At 36.3% G+C, this 19784-nt stretch overlaps 1 protein-coding gene across 4 annotated transcripts in view; it reads left to right on the top strand.

Annotated features, from left to right (window-relative positions):
• erbin (erbb2 interacting protein) overlaps window positions 1-19784 on the top strand; it is a 115463-nt gene that overhangs the window by 76096 nt on the left and 19583 nt on the right. For all 4 annotated transcript variants that reach the window (XM_003216339.4, XM_008102890.3, XM_008102889.3 and 1 more), the window contains exons 13-21: window positions 2397-2512; window positions 4355-4424; window positions 6852-6951; window positions 8042-8163; window positions 8989-9159; window positions 9883-10062; window positions 12146-12263; window positions 13212-13395; window positions 14651-16184. In XM_003216339.4, the coding sequence (XP_003216387.2) occupies window positions 2397-2512; window positions 4355-4424; window positions 6852-6951; window positions 8042-8163; window positions 8989-9159; window positions 9883-10062; window positions 12146-12263; window positions 13212-13395; window positions 14651-16184 (2595 nt within the window). The remainder of the gene's footprint in view (window positions 1-2396; window positions 2513-4354; window positions 4425-6851; window positions 6952-8041; window positions 8164-8988; window positions 9160-9882; window positions 10063-12145; window positions 12264-13211; window positions 13396-14650; window positions 16185-19784) is intronic.

Genomic DNA, 19784 nt, shown 5'->3' with positions numbered 1-19784 from the left:
GTAAGACCTAGCAGAAGGAAGCTGCCACTGAGGAAGGAGACCTTCCCTTTCCCTTCGCTCGCACCCTCTAGCCTGGGCCGGCCACTGAGGGGCTCAAAGGTTGAGAAAGACCCAACCATCTGACCCCTTCCCTCCCTCCCTGGCTCCCCAGGAGGCCCAGCCCCGCACACTCAACTCACCCTTGCTGGATTTCTCCCAAGTCTTCATCCACTCAGCAGGGAGCTGCTGCCATCTTCCCCGTCTGGCGCTGGAAGCGCCCGGATGTACAAACGGCAGGCAGGCAGGCAAGCAAGCAAGAAAGAAGGGGCCCTCCGTGCATTCCTCGATGGAGGCGCCGTTGTCAAAGAAGGCACGGTGGGCCCCTTGCTTGCCTGCCTGCCTACCTGCTGTTTGTACATCCAGGCACTTCCAACACCAGACGGGGGAGATAGCAGCAGCAACTGCCGAGTGGATGAAGACTTGGGAGAAATCCTGTAAGGGCGAGTTGAGTGTGCGAGGCTGGGCCTTCTGGGGAGCTGGGGAGGGAGGGAAGGGGCTAGATGGTCAGGTCTTTCTCCCCTTTTGAGCCCCTTGGTGGCAGGGACGCTGTGGGTTGGGCTTCTCTCTTGTGCCAGGCCTCAGCCCCATCTACCCCAACATTCTCTGGATCCAGCTTGTCTGCTTCAAACTGGCAGTGTAGACTCATACTATTCAGGCAAAGCAGAGCATTTGGAGTCAGAAACCTGGACTAACAGTTTAGATCAGGCCTGGGCCAACTTCGGCCCTCCAGGTGTTTTTGGACTTCAACTCTCACAAGTCTTAACAGCTGGTAGCCTGTTAGGAATTGTGGAAGTCCAAAACACCTGGAGGGCCAAAGTTCGCCCAGGCCTGGTTTAAGTCTCATACCATCCACTTTAAGGCAGATATCATATAATCTGCTTCAAAACAGATAATCTGGATTCAGAAACCTGTTTTCTATGACAGTTTAGATTCATATCATCCGCTTCAAAGCCGGTAATCTAGATTAAGAAACCTGGATTTTGTGACAGTTTAGACGCATATCATCCACTTCAAAGCAAATCTCCTCCTCCGCTTCAAAGCAGATAATCTGGATTCAGAAACCTGGATTTTGTGACAGTTTAGACTCATATCACCCACTTCAAAACAATCTGGATTCAGAAACCTGTTTTCTATGTTAGTTTAGACTCATATCATCCACTTTAAAGCAGATATATGGTTATGCTGTTTTGTGATGACAACTCTGTACAGTATATAATAAATGTTCTTTTTTTTGTTCAACAATAAATGTGAATTCTTCATGAAAAAATAAGACATCCCTTGAAAATAAGACCTAGTACATCTTTGGGAGCAAAAATTAATATAAGACACTGTCTTATTTTTGGGGAAATAGGGTATTTTATTATGATTATACAACCTTTTGGGGTTGTGTTGATTTGAAGGATTCTCATATCACTTGATTTTATCAATGCTTAACTGCAAATACTAACAATACATTGCTATCTCCACTTCTATGGGAGTAAGTCTCAGAGGGACCTTTTGACTAAACCTGAATTGTGATTTTTATGCTTCTTGAAGTTTAATTTTAAAAATAAATTGTCTTTCAGTACCTGTTCTGGAATAAACAATATATATATGATCCAGTGTACAACAAAATTTACAAGCAGCTATAGAAACAATTCCTGTAGGCACAATACTTCCCAACTTAGCTTTGAAAGGGTTCCTTCTCTTCTGGAGAAGGAGGAATCATCCTCCCATTTCCTTGAAGTCCGCGGTGCCATTTTTCATGCTGTTCAGAGGGTCTTTCACAGTGGATCTCGTGGAGACCGAGCTTTACCAAATGTTCATTTGATCTCCTCTCCTAGAACAGAGGACTAACCAATGAATACAAAAGACTCTGCTTGCTCTGCTACCATATGTATTTATTTTCTAGTGCAGTGATTCATGTCTCATCCACTTTTTGCCAAAGTTTTTGCTTAAGGTCCTTCTTTAAAGTTAGATCACCACTATGCAAAAAACCAAAAACAAACCACCCACTAAAAATCATTTCTGGCTACAGGCTTAGCGTTCAACCTGCCACAACAATTTTTGAGACATGGGGTGTTGGGGATGGAGTAGAGACTGAATGCCTATGCATTGCTCGTCTGCCTTCTGTAGCTGTTATGCAAATATGATTTTAATGTAGGGATGGAAATCCCATTCAGACCATTTTGCATGTCCTCTTCATAGATGCCCAAAATCATGTGCATCCTGGTAACTGAATTATAATTTTGTCTTTGAATACCTATATTTGTTGTGTGTTTGTATACTTTAAACAAAATGTACATAGAATTATGATCAGAAATATTGGAACAGTTAATGCTCTGAGCTTCTGAAAAATGTGCTTATTTATTTTTCAGATTGGAAACTGGAAATATGTTACTGTTTTGTTTTTACATTCAAATAAGCTGGAGTTCCTCCCAGAGGAAATGGGTGATATGCAGAAATTGAAAGTCATCAACCTAAGTGATAATAGGTTTGTGATATACTTTTTTTTCATATGAACAATGAACTGTTATGGATAGTAAATCACCTTAGGCTGGTCATGGTCTCTCAGTCCAATCTCTTACACAGAGCTATTGTGTGGATTAAATAATGAGGTTGGAAAACATACACCATATACCATTCTGAGCATTCTGAACAAGAGTAAACATATGCTTGTTTGTTTCCCTACAGGGTTGCTGTGTGTTTTCCAGGCTGTATGGCCATGTTCCAGAAGTATTCTTCTGGAACATGGCCATACAGCCAGGAAAACACACAACAACCCTGTGATGCCGGCCATGAAAGCCTTCAACAACATATTGTTTCCCTACAGGTTGTTAATTACGGGGAAGGAAGTCAGTGTTTACATAGATTCATCCACTGTAACAGATGAGCATGGACAGAATTTGAGAGAAGAATTTAAGCGGCAGAAGAGAGACAGGAGTGAGCCATGAGAAATCTAATGTTTAGGTTGCATAAGACTGACAAAATATGTAGATGTTGTTCCAGAAGAGAGAAGTGTTGGTTCTGGTTCCTTACAAGAATGATTAGTGAGACTAATCTTAGTCACCTATGAAATATGGAGCTGAATATTTTGTTTGTAATATTTGCTGTAATGGCATTGTTTACATGATGCATCTTCTATCTGAGGAGCGAAAGTTACCTACTAGATTATATGGTTATATCATGGGATTTGTATGCATGGAACTATTATTTATGAGTGTATATACTATATAAGATGCCACTTTGGTCCCTTCTCATTATATTACCTTACATTACATAATAAAAGCACACTCTTATGGTAAACAATAGCTATGAATGGTTACATAAAGATATAAAGAAATATGTCAAATTTCTTTTTCTTTAATAATAATAATAATAATAATAATAATAATAATAATAATAATAATTTCTTCAATAATAGTCATAGTATAGAATCCTAAAAACCTTGAAAATAATGTTATATGTCTTAGAGGTTTAGGGGTTTAATAATCAGTTTCTATGCTGCATTGTAAACTGCTTTTGTAACTAAGGGAAGTTTCACAGACAGTCTGGTGGTTCTACTGCTAAAAGAAGAATAATTAAAATAATCACGGGGGACACACATTTTTTTCATGTCTTAGTAGCTGTTTTTTTAAAACTCATCAAAAGGATATAACATAGAAATCTCCCAGAATTCTGTTGCATAATTAACACAGACCTCTACCCATAGTATAGGTATTTTAGAGCACTGACTTCCAGGACAAAAATGTTCCAGCAAACCTGGTTTTTTCCCCCCAATGGGGCACTTTTTTTGTCTCAGCTCATGCCATGTATGACCAAACAAAAAAAATCTCATGCCCCCTTTCAGTGAATTATGATGCTGAGAAGTAGAAGAAGCTTATTCTGGGTATCATTAAGTGGGCTTCTTCTTGAGTGGCAGATGAGAGATACCTTAGACTCTATTCCTGACCTGCAATAAATTGGAATTTTAACTGCAATAAGAAAATACTCCACAAGCCATGTACTGTATTTTTTTAATATAGTGCTTGATAAGTAAGGAAATTACTGTCTTTTATAGACTTAATCACAATGTTACTCTTTTCTGCTACAGTGACATTTTAAAAATTGAAGTGAAATATAAATAATTCTAGTTAAATGTTCACAGGATTGTTTCAGCCAAGTTTATTCTAAGAAGTTGCAAAAAAGATACTTTGTAATTTATGTAGTTACTTTCAATTATTGAAATTGCTGAAGGTTCACCCTCTCTGATTATTACTATGTTGCCAAAAGAAAAAGCTCCAAGGTAAGCCATTTGTCTTTATGTCAACTTTTGCCTTACACATTTTTTTCACAGATTGAAATATTTGCCATACAGTTTTACAAAGCTTCAACAGCTGACTGCCATGTGGCTCTCAGATAATCAGGTAAGCATTTTTAATGTGATTAAAATGTACTTTTTCGAAACAGATTTAAAACTTAGTTTTTAAAGCAATTATATTCTGAAATCATTTTCCAATCAAATGTAATTTTGGCTTCTGAACTAGGAATTTTCCCATGCACTCTTTGTGCATCTAATGATCAAAAAAAGCACAAATATTTTTTCATGTTATGAACAGAGTAATGTTAATGTTCTGCAAAGGAGTATTTATCCCAAATAGTTTATAATCTGGAGTATCCACAAACTTTTAGAGCATAAATATCTTATTTTTCATATCATATGTTGATATTGATAATTATTAGGTCTTTCAAAGAGTACCATATATACTTGTATAAAAGTTTAAAAATGTTTGGAAAAAATTGACCCCCCTTCCCAAAATTGTGTTGATTTGTCCATGGTAGCATAAACACAGCCAGACACATCTGTTTAGAGAAATCACTGTGGTCATTTTTGTTAAGGCTTTATTGCAACAGCCATTTTTAACAAGAACTTACTGTGAAGCTTCTCTGGAAAGAGACTGCCAAGTCTTACAGTAGGTCCCTATTAAAAATGGCACCATAGTCTATCTGCAGAGAGACCTAAACAATAATCCCCTATTAAAAGTAGCCACCACTGCTCAGTTTTACGCCAAGAGCCCCAAATAGTGGTCATACTGCATTCTTTGCTGCTGAATGCCACTTGCGCTGAAAACAAAAGGTAAGGAAGGAGGGAGGTTGTCTTTCTTTGTTTGTTTGGCCTAGAGAGGATTACTTGTTGTGCTTATTCCATACCTCTGCTATGCCTAGAGGGGCTTATCAACTCAGCTTCTTGTCACTGCCTTTGCACTAGGTCCCTAAGAGAAGCAGGTTGCTTTCCCTTCGTTTTTTTCAGACTGAATTCTCATCTCTCCCCCCCCCCCATTCATTTTCCTTTTTTGTATTTATATAGATGTAGGTATTTTAAGAATGGCTTGCCCCCATTGTAATCCCTCAAACAAACAGATCCCCATCTTCTCTTTAGTTCTTCCTAAATATGTTCATTTTATGCTTTTTTTAAAAAAAGAAGAGTAAATGGTTTGTTTGTTGCATGCCCTCAATATATCCACAGTTTGGGCTCCCAAACTTCTTCTCAACTTACACATGAGTTCAAGTTACACATGAGTATACAGTAGTTGATGTATTCCTTAGCTACTAACAGTGGTAGAAATTGAAGTGACTTCATGTTACAAGAAGGATATCTAGGCATATGCTGTCTGATAGTATTCCCCACCTCCTTTTTATTATACCGTGTTTCCCTGAAAATAAGACAGTGTCTTATATTAATTTTTGCTCCCAAAGATGCACTAGGTCTTACTTTCAGGGGATGTCTTATTTTTCCATGAAGAAGAATTCACATTTATTGTTGAACAAAAATGAACATTTATTATATACTGTACAGTAGTTGTTATCACAAACCAGCTTAACCAGACAAACTGTGAATCCTATCCAAGAATTTCTTGTTACTACAAATATTTCCATGTACAAGACTCTATGGTACTTACATTTACCGATCCTTCAAGCTCTGGTGTTTTGTTCGATGGGCATGCTTCCAAACAAAAGCTTTGCTAGGTCTTACTTTCAGGGGAGGCCTTATATTTAACAATTCAGCAAAACCTCTACTTGGTCTTATTTTCTGGGGATGTCTTATTTTAGGGGAAACAGGGTAGTATAACAGAGAAACTTGCCAGACAGATTTAATGGTGTAGGTTCAATGAAATGAGAATGAATGTGTATGTGAGGCGGGGAGAGACTGAATATGAAACATACATGCATACAGGTTTTCCTTTGTGTTCTTACAGTTCTGGCAGTTGGAGGCAAGTAATTTTTAGTTCCATGACATAACTCTTGAAACTTTGGGAAGTATTATAGTAAATACAACAAATGATGTTTTTGGGTGTGGTATGGATGGGAGATGGCCAACAAATATTAAGTGATTTGGGCTATATTTCCGAAAAAGGAACTGGAAAAAACATCCCTGAGTATGCCTTGCCTAAGAAAAACATATGAAATTTATGGGGTCACCATAGGTTATCAGGCAACTTAAAGACACATGCATACTTGCACAAGGTTTTCTTATTCAGTAACCATGCCCTCTAATTGTGTTAAATTTTGTTTCGGTTCTGTACTTGAGAACAAAAGTTGACTGAACTTGTTATCACAACCCCATACCTACATGTTTTGCATTTGTTACAATTCATGCTCTCTGCTCATATTCCATCTGTTAGAAATTTCCATCTGTTAGATTTTTTTCTCAGTCTCAAAGGTACTGCAGTATTTCCTTATATATATATTTATGTTGAAACAATAGAGATGGGGAAGTCCCAGCAAAATATATATACATTCTTTTAATTAAGGAATATTTTTAAGCACGTAATTGTTTTATTTTTGCATTTTAGTCTAAACCACTCATTCCCCTTCAAAAAGAAGTTGAATCAGAAACACAGAAAACAGTACTTACTAATTATATGTTCCCTCAACAACCAAGATCTGAAGATGGTATGAATTTTATTTATTTTTATGTTAAGGTGTATCTGCATGAATTGGTTCAGTTTATCTAAAACCAAGGGTGTTAAGTAAAATGCATTGAAATAATTTTGAACCATGAAATGACAGTAATAAAATTAATAGGATAATACTGTCATGTTATCACATGTATTAATATTTTATTGCATTATGAACTCTTTCCAAAAATACTTAGTGAAAAAGGGTGTTTTAAAAATACTCCTGAAAGATCTTTGAGTTTCTGCAAGTTGCTGAAGCTAAAAGCAACTCTTTACAAATACACGGCATTACAGCTTGGGCATACTGCTGATTTTCCTACATTAGTGCCCTTGATCTTGTTGTTCAGCCTCATGCTGTGGCCACACACTGAATGTGCAGAGATACTGCAACACATGAATTTCAAACTGGAATTAACTCAGTACTTCACATCCATACAATCATGTAAATATTGACTCAAGGAGGAAAAAAGATGTAACTGACAGTGCAACACAGAAAAGTCAACGCAGGATAATACATAACTGTCTATCACTTCCCATAACTCTTTCCAAAATCAATGAGTATTTCTATTAACATTTGAAAAGGATCCTGCTGTTTATACCTGATTATAATCTTCTGTATTGGTTGGCATATATAGATACCAACAGGTACAGCTTCCTGGATCTCTCTTCCTGAAAATTATTGACTAAGGCGGTATTCAAAGCAGGGGTGAACAAAGTGTTGCCTCTGAGCTTTTATGGCTCTCAGGGCCACTTCAAAATGTCCTCTGGGAAATGTTCCCCAGAGACAAAACAAAATACCCTGAAAAGGTTTCTGGGGGAGGGGATTTCCATCACAATTTTAAGCAGGGTTGGGCCACTTTTGGGTGATCTCAATACTTTAATAGTTGCAACTAGTAAATTATTCAGTTGTTTATAGCTGTTATAGTAAGAAAGAAATGTCTATCCCATTTGCTAATTTATAAATGATGACAGTCAAAAGTAAGCCCCATAATGCATATAGTTTATTTTCAAATAAAAAGAGACTAATAAGAAATGATGTAAGGTACCTTATTTATTCATATACCTTCCCCCTTTCTTTTGCTTAGTTATGTTCATATCTGATAATGAAAGTTTCAATCCTTCGCTATGGGAGGAACAGAGGAAGCAGCGTGCACAAGTGGCTTTTGAATGTGATGAAGATAAAGATGAAAGGGAAGCTCCACCCAGGGTACGTAATGGCTTTAGGTAATAATGGTTTGATGAACTTTTAGTTGATTGTGAAAAAAATAATAAAAATTAACAAAATATTAAACATTCAATAAATTTACTATTTAGTACTTTTCAAATACAGTGAGGTATTAATTACATAGCTCTTTGCCTCTGAGTTTTTTTTCTGCCTGAATGAAGGCTTTGAACCTTAAGGCACTTGTGACATTTTTAAGGGCTATGCTTTTCACTTAGAAAACCTGAAGAAGTTTTGTAAGTGAATCGTGCCTTGTATGCTCTGCTGCTGTTTGAACAGAGGAAAGCACTTACTGAAATTAATCAGCTCAAGGTATTTTCAATGAGTGAAAGGGAGACTGTCTGAAAATCAAATAAATATTGCCATAACTTTATTGGAGAAATGGCATTAAAATGTTTGCCAACAAGTTGTCATAGACTTATGGCAACCCTATGAATAAGAGACATCTAAGGGCTCCATTATCAACAGCCTTACTCAGATCTTGCAAATTTAGGGCTGTAATGATCAAAATGTAATAAATACAAATACAGGTGCATGCTATGTAATCTAGAAAGCTGAACAAGTCTTGATGTAAAATGATTTGTATCTAGAGGAGCAGCAATCTTGAAATGCCATTAATTCCCTGAAAATTGAATTGGCTAAAAATTCACAGGCATTTGCCCCTCCATTCAGGAAGGCTAGCTTTATGAATATAGTGTCATGCTTGTTCTTTTTTTCTTCTTCTGTACATAATGGTTATAGTAATGCTTATTGGAATTTCTGTATTGCTTTTTGTAATGTGTCTTCTAAAAACGAATTTCTTTTATTTAGGAAGGTAATTTGAAGAGGTATCCAACACCATATCCCGATGAGCTAAAGAACATGGTTAAAACAGTTCAAACAATAGTACACAGGTTGAAAGATGAAGAGAATACAGAAGATACTAGCAAAGAAACAAAGCCAGAGAATCAGCAGGTTATAGTGAAGGATGTCGGTGTAAAGGTTAGTGTCAGTATTCCCTTCAAATCATATCAATTTTCTCTAAGATGATGCAATCATTTTTGGGAAATACTAAAACTTGAAGCATCATATTTTTATGCATAAATTATTGCAAAGAGAGTTGTACTTCATGTATTCTAAAAAGCAATAATCTAGGAAAGGTCACTAAAATAATTAAATTAAATGGAGAACAAATCATTGACAGACACATGAAAGTTATGTGTTGGCGATTGTTAGTGGTGCTAGTAATTGAATAAGTTAATTCTCTTCTTTCATTGCTATTTTTTCCTGTTGAATCTTTCAGAGAAAAATCAGGATCTAGAAATAGAATGAATTTTGGTCTCTTCTACATTTGATTTATTTCAGATTATTAAAAACTAAAAGTGACAAAATGGTTCCTTGCTTTTATAGGCATGTTCTAGATCCATGTGTACTCAAGCTACTTCATTATGAAAAATGAGTAGATTTAAACCACAAGAAAACTAGTTTAATTGGCCCTTGCTAGTTGATGGACAAGCTGATGCAGGCATTAGAGACAGATACAACAAGTAATTGAAGGTTATGACCTTTTGTCAGCAAGAAACCTGAATTTGTGATTTGCGTTTTAGGTTTCAGGAGGGTTTTTATGTGATGTTTTCATATTTTGAACATATATGTATACTTCAGTTAACAGGATGTCTTCAATACCTTTTCTTACTTACAATGCTAACTTTAAATCTGCCACAGACTTCAGAGGTTACACCAGTGAAGAACAAAATGGAGAATGAGCACAATATAATGGGAAATTGTGTGCAGAAGCTTAATGAGTCAGATGCTGATAACAGTTCTGGAAATGTGCAGACAAGTGCTCAAGTTAAAACATCAGAGAACACAAAGCCAATTGCTAATCATGAAGATATTCTTGAGGTACTCTATGCCATATGTAGTGTTCAAAGTGCAATAAAATGGAATTATTTTCAAATGATGATGATAATTATGATAAGCTATCTGGAATCTTTTGTTGAGAGAAAGGAGGAAAACAAATACAAATAATAGATAAAACAATTAAGTGTATTTAAGCTGGAATTATTTTGGAGTGTATGGGGGTGGTCACAGGAGATGTCAAGAGGTTAAGTGTTCTGGCTGTAATGGCTATGAAAGAAGCAAGGCACTGGAGAAATGTTGTCTAATTTTCCTCACTATTGCTGCTTGACCCTAGAACACAGTTCAACTGGTAACATCAGTTTCTGGCCTTGTACTGCAGCCCTTGATACAATTTCCAGAGAGTGAGGGCCTGTAAATAGAGTGTAACTTCCTTCTGAGTAGACATGCATATGCTCTGTCTGTTAAAATATTGTTATAGCACTAGATAGCTTCTTGACTAGCCAAGATTTCATCAGTATGCAGTAAAGGATTAATTTTAACATTTCATTATGTTAAATGATTGCAAAATTTTCAACTGAAGTAGGTATTCTTTTTAGCAATTCTTTACACATATGAAACAATGTTGCTTTTTTACAAAGATACAGTTGCTTTTCTGTTTTTAATATGAGCTGATTTTTATTTTTATTGTACTATTGCCATAGTTTTGAAACAAAAAATCCAGTATGTAAACATAAAAAGGAGAAAGGAAGGAAAAAGAAGCATGGCAGCATCTTTTACACTAACAGGTTTTATTTTTGCATGAGTTTTTTGTGGGTATAAACCCACTTCTTTGGCTACAGTACTGAGAGATTTGAAAGCCTCAGGCACAAACCATATGTATACAGTTGTGGGAGTGGGATAGAATGTAATAAGTTGCAGAAAGATACAAATGATGACCCTTGCCCTAAATTTTAAAGGGCTGCATATTACTATTATTATGTTTATTTATATCCTGTTTTTTCTCTCCATACGGAGACTCAAAGCTGCAAACATTAAAAGCATTACAATGCAATTTAAAACATTCAAATACACAAATATTAAAACAGTATTAAATATCATCAGTATTAAAAACAATTCAGATTACATTCATAAAAGCCTATAAAATGATACATGTATTTCATATCTTAACAGTTGATAATTAATGTTGTTGTGTCAAAACAACAAATCTACCTACCGAAAGATAGGTTCTCTGAGAATATTATTTTTGTTTTATGTGCTATAGTGGGAATTATTGTATTAATAAATGTAGTGTGCTATGAAACCATTATGTGTATTCATATCTCTGCAAGTTAATGTAAATTTGTGAATATAATTCAATTCAGCTATTTCTCTTTCTAGTCTTCCTTTATAATTTCCTTGTTCAAGGACTACACCCTTTAAATTACCTATTGTGTCTCTAGGAAGGTTAAAATGTTTTGAAACTGGTTTTGGTGTATTGCTATTAATTCATTGCACTGGGAGTGGCTAAGCTCTGCGTATGGCTCTTGGGCTGCAGGCTGTGCTCTTTCAACAATCAGAACAGGAAATAGTGACATAGATGATACGTATCTTCACAAGTCAAGTACAGTAGAGTCTCACTTATCCAACATTCTCTTATCCAGTGTTCTGGATTATCCAGCACAATAGTCAATGTTTTTGTAGTCAATGTTTTCAATACATTGTGATATTTTGGTACTAAATTCGTAATTACTACATAACATTACTACATGTTGAACTACTTTTTCTGTAAAATTTGTTGTATAACATGATGTTTTCGTGCTTAATTTGTAAAATCATAACCAAATTTGATGTTTAATAGGCTTTTCCTTAATCCCTCCTTATTATCCAACATATTCGCTTATCCAACGTTCTGCCGGCCCATTTAGCTTGGATAAGTGAGATTCTACTGTAGCTGTTTCTGAATCTTTTTAGAGAAAACGAGAGAAATTTTGGGCCTTCTCAAGCCACAACGCACACAACATAAATGATAATAGTTTTTATTGTTTTGCCTCATAGATGTAGATAAAACTACAAAAATAGCCATTCTTGTTGAGGGTAGAACTTGATCAACATGACTTGTTAATATATATTGAACATTTCTCTTTAGCATGAATCAGAAGATCTATCCTCTGATGAAGAAATGAAAATTGCAGAAATGAGACCACCTCTCATAGAAACATCAATTAACCAGCCAAAAGTTGTAGCACTTGGCAGTAGCAAAAAGGGTAAGGCATCTTTCCGTACAGTCGGTTTGGTTCTAGGACCCTTTTTAAGTGCCTTGCTACTTGGAGTATAGGGTTACAACTAATTAAAACCATAGCACACACTTTATTCTCTTGTATTTCTTTCAGTTAGATGAAATGAATATTTCAGTGCTTGAAGAACAAGCATAAACATATCTTTTTTGGATTCACATTTTTCTAATGTGAAAAAAACCCTGTAGAATTTAGAACATAACTTTCAAAATATTGTCTTCCACTCCTTGGTTTTTTAATAATATAGCTGGCTAAGGACTGCATTGGAACCTTTGATGCAGTTTCTATCAGTTGCTACAACTATACATATTCATGTCTTCCTGGACAGTGGTTTTACTATACTATGTGTATTTTATCTGTTTACTATTTTTTATTCTGGTTTATTTTATAAACATATTTTTGATGGCCATCTATAAATTGCTTAATGAATAAATAAATGATTTTGTAAACTTGTAAAACATTTTAAAAACAATTTCCTTCCTAAATGTTCATGGGGAGATATTTAATATGCAGTCACAGGTAGGTTGAAAAACACATACCTTTGACTACTTGTGAAACCAGGATGATATGAGCAGCACTTGTCTCATAATTTTAAGTTGTGTGTGTTAAGTATTGATGAAACATAAATTTCAACAGTAGGGAAATACCGTGTTAAGAGGTGCACATCAATAATTACACAGGTATAATACACAATTTCAAGATAAACTGACATTCGTCCTTTATGAGATCCAAGAAATAGAAGTCATGTTGCTAAATGGTGAGTATCTTTTAGCCAGTTCATTTTTAGTTATAAGTAGTTTCATTTTTAAATGTGGAATTTCTCTCAATTACGCACATTTGGTTGACTATGTACGTACTGCTCCTTTAAATTGAAAATGTGGTAGTATATGCATATACTAAACAGCTAACTCTTTCCAGATGACAGTAAAGATATGGATTCCTTATCAGATGACCCAACCCACAACAGCAATCAGAATAACAGCAATTGTTCCTCTCCTTCACGAATGTCTGATTCAGTTTCTTTAAATACTGACAGTAGCCGAGAAGCATCACTGAGTTCTCCAGACAAAGAAATTAACTTGGCTGTCTCTTCCAAAATCAGGTGTGAGAAATAATATATAGTAAGCTCACTGATGCTTTATTTTCTCTTTTTGTATGGACTTGACAGTTGAAAATGTTGGGATTTATTTTAGTTATTAAATTGCCAATCTATTGTTTCATATACTATTACAGAGTAACTCCCATATCTTATTTCTCTGGCCACCGATTTGGTCATGTTGTCCTTCTGGTGAGCTTGCTTGTTTGCAGTATGATATGCTCTCTTGTCTAGAAATAGTGCCTACATACACATGGCAAAGAGCTAGGTATAGTCAGTTCAACATGAAAGCAAAAGGAGATTATCTTAACTGTAATACTAAAATGGCAGCAGAGTTGGAAAGTGATGGGCCTGTAAACAAGCATGTTCATCCTCATAGGTCAAGCAGAAGTTGTTTGCATTCTTCACTGTTTGTCCCATTGTATCAACTTAGCTAAAACAGGAAAATGGCTCCCCATGATGCCAGAATATTTGCAGGTGATAAGTGGCCAGGAAGGTAACAGCAGGAAGAGACATTACATAACAGCAATTCTACCATACAATTCCAAACTCATTTAATTTTATAAGATACAGTTAGAATATGCTGGGACTAGGAAAGGATCATTCTTGAAACCCTGGAAATCTGCTACCAGTCAGAATGGAAAATGTTTGGCTAGCCCATGAATGAAATTCATGCAGTATTCCAAATGTTATTCCCACTGCTGGGTTAGGTGGATAGAGTGTCCAGTTCATATTAGGGCATCTCTCTATGTTTTGGTCATCAGATATACTTGGACACTTTCATTGTCTGTCATAACATCTTTAAATGAGTAATCAGATGATACAGAATATGTTAGAGGATTCAAGTAAGCAATAACTCAGTTCATTTTGCTATCATTAATGTTGTTTGCTGATGAAGATTCCTCCCATATTTTAATAATGAGTTCAGTGATATCCAGAGACTGGTATTGTTCAGTAGATCTCTAAAAGAGATAAGCACTGTATATATTTAGTAGCATGCACTTACATGTAGAGAAGACCTTTTGAAATCAATGGGACTTAAGTTTGCCATGAATTACTTAATGTTATTGATTTTATCAGTCTTCTTCAGTATGTATGACTTAAGTCCAGGGCAAGTCCAATATGCCTTGAAATCTATTTATTTAGATTGTGCAGAAAGTAATTGATGGATCACTTTAATAGAAACTATATATAACAATAATGTTTCTTTCATTATAGCTTTCTTTTTTAAACCATTATTTTATTTTATTTTTGTTTTCAGGCAAGAAGATGAAAATTATAATAGTCTCTTACAAAATGGAGGTGAAATAAATGTTACAGCAGAAGAAAAACTGGATGTTCAAAATGCAGTAACTAATTTCAGTGAATTTAGATTCAGCATTGAAGAGAAATTGGCTCTAATAGAGAGAGGAGTTGAGCTCACTAGTGCTACTGATGAGTCCCACAAATTACACCAAATTAATAAGAATATCTGTAAATTGACTGAAGAGGAGAGGACACAACCAAATGTACAGGAAGAAATAAAAACACAGGAAATATCAGTAAAGGGATTTTTAAACAATAATAATAAAGAAGTAATTGAGCACTTGGAAAATGGAAATAGATATTCTAATCTGTGTCCTCTGAACAATGTTAATGGACATTCTGACGAAGTGCCTCTCTCTTCAGGAAGATCAGAGCTGAAGAGAAGTGCTACTATTGAAACTGATTCTTCTTCAGAAATGGGTCTTTCAAAGAGTACTGAAGATCTGTCTCCACAGAGGAGTGGGCCAGTTGTAAAATCTCATAGCATAACTAATATGGAGACAGGTGCTCTGAAAATCTATGATATTATCAATGACAGTGGATCCCAGCAGCAAACTCCAGTAGTAAAATCAACAGCCATAGTTCCAGAAGGAAAAAATATAGTCCGAAGCAAGTCAGCTACTCTCCTGTATGACCAGCCATTGCAAGTATTTTCTGGGTGTTCGTCATCATCTGATTTAATATCCACAAAAACAGTTTTCAAATTTGATTCAAATCACAATCCTGAGGGTACTAGTATGATAAAAGGACAAGGGACAAATACTTCACAACCATTCAGTCCACCCCAGTATAATATCCAATACAGTAGCAGTATAGCAGCCAAAGAATCCTTGTGGCCCCCAAAGCAAAATTCCCTAGTTGAACAAAGCTGCTTACCTCCTCAACGCTTGCCAAGGTCAGAAACTGTAGATAGCTGCAATTCTGTGAAACATTCTGCCAACATGAATTTCTCTAATCATAATAATGTTAGAGCTACTGCTGCATACACTATGCATCAAAGAATGGGTGGGAGGCATGCTGAGATGTGGGCTGTTCCACCGAATGACAGACTTGTTTCTGGAGCAACTCGAAATACTCTCCAGCGTCAGAGCAGTGTCTCATCTACTGCTTCAATGAACGTAGCTGATTCTGGACCTCCACGGCGACCTCCGGTTCCCGAAAGAGATTATTTAACATACAGGGATTTACACTCTATGGGAAGAGTCCCACCTATGATGTCAGGACCACAGAGACCACTTTCTGCTAGAACCTATAGTGTGGATGGGCCAAATGTTCCTCGACCTCAGAGTGCTCGCCCTTCACCAAATGAAATACCAGAGAGAACTATGTCAGTTAGTGACTTCAATTACTCAAGGACTAGTCCTTCTAAACGAGCAAACCCTAGAGTAAATTCTGAACATTCTCTGCTGGACCCTCCAGGAAAAAGTAAAGTTCCTCCTGACTGGCGGGAACAGGTGCTGCGACACATTGAGGCCAAAAAATTGGAAAAGGTAAACAGCTTTACTATATGTACTTCAACTTGCCATCTTCCTGAATCAGGCTATGAAATCCTGCCATTTTCAGTGATGCATGTTCTATAGTTGTGAAAATATATTTTCAAACTCCAGTCATCTGTTTTTAAATGTACCAGCAGACTTTTCTTAGAAAGGAGCCCCAGAAATCTTGGAATGTTTATTTGTCATAAAGTTTAATATACAACAGCGGATGTATTCTAATTTGCTAAATGGATAGATTGTCCGAGGAGTTAAAAGTTTTTAAATTGTGAGTTTTGCAACAGATAGTAAACTTTGATTCAGATATTTCCAGAATGTTATTGTTCACACCACTCCAATGACCTTTGAATGACAAACCATTAACACTGGCTGGTAAATCTCTTTAAAGAATATGTGAAAGGTGTGCATATTAGTGCTATTATTGACAAAGACTGATAGCACTGATGCAAAAGGTTTTTATGATCCCAATGTTAACAAAAATGCCTCTGCCAGCAACGTATGATTCTGTCCTTAATTGACAACCTAGGATCAATTTAAGCAATTTTTTAAAAGTGAGGTGAATTTCTGTCAGTGCTTTGTAGTGGTGTTGCCAATTTATTCATTACACAATTATAGTTAAGTTTTGTTTGGCATGAGATGCAAAAGCAGCTTTGCACATTATAAACCCATTCAGAAAAATGTGACATATGTTGATCTCCTCCAGGCAATTTGCAACAATTCCCACATCACACACACATGCACTCCAGATTTGCACTACAGACTATATTTTAAATTTCTGAATGGATTTGACTGTTTGGGGGGTTTAAAGGGGTTAGAGGGAAAGAATGTATATGGTAAGCTTCTTAATTTTTAAAGATTAAAAAAAAACATTCTGGAAGTGTCAAAAAATTCAGTATTGGTGAGTATGCTTAAGCAAAGGATATTTTCCTTCATTTAATCTCTGGCAGCCAGAAGTCCTGGTTTGATTCTGCTTAACTATTGTTATTAGCAGTTTTAATAGAATAAATTATTGGCATTGCTAAAAAAAAATGTTATGATAGGCATGTTGTACGTTATTTTCCTTTTGGACTAAGTCCAGCAATATTACTTTGCAATTTCTTTAACATCAGAACATATGTAAAGAATGGTTTTGTTGGATAACTAAGATTTATAAGAAAAGCATGGGAAACTTAGTTTCACCATGGCTGCCTTGTCTTCCCAACATTTGGACATGAACACTTGAAAACTGCAAGAAGCATATGTAAATAACCTTTTAAAACAGTTAATGCATAAGGATTATTTCTTCAGTAAATTATTATGCGTACTATTGTAATAAGAAATTTTATGACAGAGTTCCATGGAACAGAAATTGTAAGGGATTATAGTAAAATGTCTTATATAAAATTCAAGATGTTTCATACATCAGAAATTAGTAAGATGATTTATGATGTATTCTCTCAGAATGTATGCATTATCTAATGCATATTCCGAACACATGTGATTCTAAGCATTACAGTATAAGGGACATTGTGACTTTGACAGCAGTATCTCTTATGCATATTGGACATGATAACCTGTATTCATGCAGAGAGGAGTTAGCTGGGAAGATGTGTAGTGAAATCTTGTGGCCTGGCCAGTACTGGCTTTTGAATGGAAGAGGCTTCATTATTTACCACCATCACCAATGTCAGGCTTACTGATTAAATTACTGAAATGCTCCCAAACACATTTTCTCTGTGTGTGTGTCTGTGAGTGTGTTTGAGAAAGGAAAATAAAATGTTAGGTTGTCCTTGATGTTTTTGAGCCTTTTCTCTTCTTTTTATCTTCTAAGTAACCCCTAAACCTCACCAAGTTTAACTGCAAACCATCTCAACCTTGCAAATTTGCCCATTTGGGTTAGTACTGTCTCATCTTAAACCAACTACATTCCATTTTAGATAGTTTTGTGTGTTTTGCACAGTTGGCCACAAAGCTCTTCCAATAGTGTTTGGAACACCCCATTGTAATTGTATGTTCAAAAAAATTCACCCTTTTAGACAGCTCTGTGTGAATGTATGCCTAAATGGACAATTTGAAACATTACAGGGCAAAATAATTTGTATTGAAAAGTGTTACAGTAATTGTTTTGGACTCCAGGGAGTTGCAGAGGGTTTTCAAATGGGCCCCTTACACCTTCCAGAATACATTTGGGAGCATTCTGGAAGATCTTTTAAAATAATAGTGTTTTAGCAAAAGAATGTTTGTTACCCCAGAAGAGGGCATAAACATTGCCACAGTGTTTGCTTGCAGCCTGCCCAGTTCTGATTTAGAGAGCAGAAACCCTTTGTACAGTCTGCAAGTAAAGGCTATACCCAACTGAGAGTTGATTACTTGTCTGTGACTGAAAATGAAATTTCCTTACATATTTCTAAGGTGAATATAGATTGGCAGCATGTGTATGTGTTCCGTACAATAAACAAACAAACAAACAAACAGAATTGCTCTTGCATGAGCATTTAGTAATGTTTTGCTGCCTTTTAATGATAATTGACAGGAGCCCCGGTAGTGAAGTGTGTTAAAGCACTGAGCTGCTGAACTTGCAGACCGAAAGGTCCCAGGTTCAAATCCTGGGAGTGGAGTGAGCGCCCGCTGTTGCTCCAGCTTCTGCCAACTTAGCAGTTCGAAAACATGCCAATGTGAGTAGATCAATAGGTACTGCTCCAGCGGGAAGGTAACGGCGCTCCATGCAGTCATGCCGGCCACATGACCTTGGAGGTGTCTACGGACAACGCCGGCTCTTTGGCTTAGAAATGGAGATGAGCACCAACCCCCAGAGTCAGACATGACTGGACTTAATGTCAGGGGAAACCTTTACCTTAATGATAATTGACACTGGTAAATTCTTTTGTATGGTTAGTTTGTTTGCTCTTTGTTTTATGTGAAGCTTCAGTGTTTCTGTATTCCATTTCCTTGAGTCCCTGCAAAGCAGAGGGTGTGATTTTATAAACTGATTAAGTCAATGAATACCTTTTTGTTTCCACTGTTGAAGGCACCAAAGACTGCTTCAGATTAAGTTTGTATGTTTCTCATCTGTTGCAATCCATATTGGACTTTTTCTCTGACCCAATGGATAATTTACACATCTGAGAGACCCGTGCAGACATAAAACATACTGTACTTAGCTGTTATGTCTCCATGAAAACCACTTGCCAAAACGTGAAGGATGAGTGTCTGATTTTGGCTGGTGAAAAAGCTCTAGGGCCAAGTACGGAGAGGGAGCCAGCATGACAGCAGCTAAATTAGGCTGTTGGAAAAAATCTGATGTGTTTTTTTTGGGGGGGGGGGGGAGTGAATCTCTGTGTTCAATTTTTAAATGTCATCAGCAATAGTTCTTCTTCCCTTCCCCTTTCCTTCCCCAGAAAGAATGCACATCTGATGATAGACTAGAGCAGAATGATATCATTTGCAATGCTTCATTTGGTTGCTCGGTATTGTATTTTGTTTCTCACCCTTTCCTTAGTCTGTTTTCAAAGCTACTTCCCCCACACTCTGTCTTTTGTTTCCCTTCCCCAGCAGTATTTGGGAATGCAGCAGTAGCTAAAGAGGCTTTGCAACCCCATCCCTCACCCCCAGCCTGAA

Source organism: Anolis carolinensis, chromosome 2 (assembly GCF_035594765.1).
Source record: "Anolis carolinensis isolate JA03-04 chromosome 2, rAnoCar3.1.pri, whole genome shotgun sequence".
In the NCBI taxonomy this organism is placed as follows: domain Eukaryota; kingdom Metazoa; phylum Chordata; class Lepidosauria; order Squamata; family Dactyloidae; genus Anolis; species Anolis carolinensis.
This window is presented reverse-complemented; position numbering and strand designations above follow the sequence as displayed.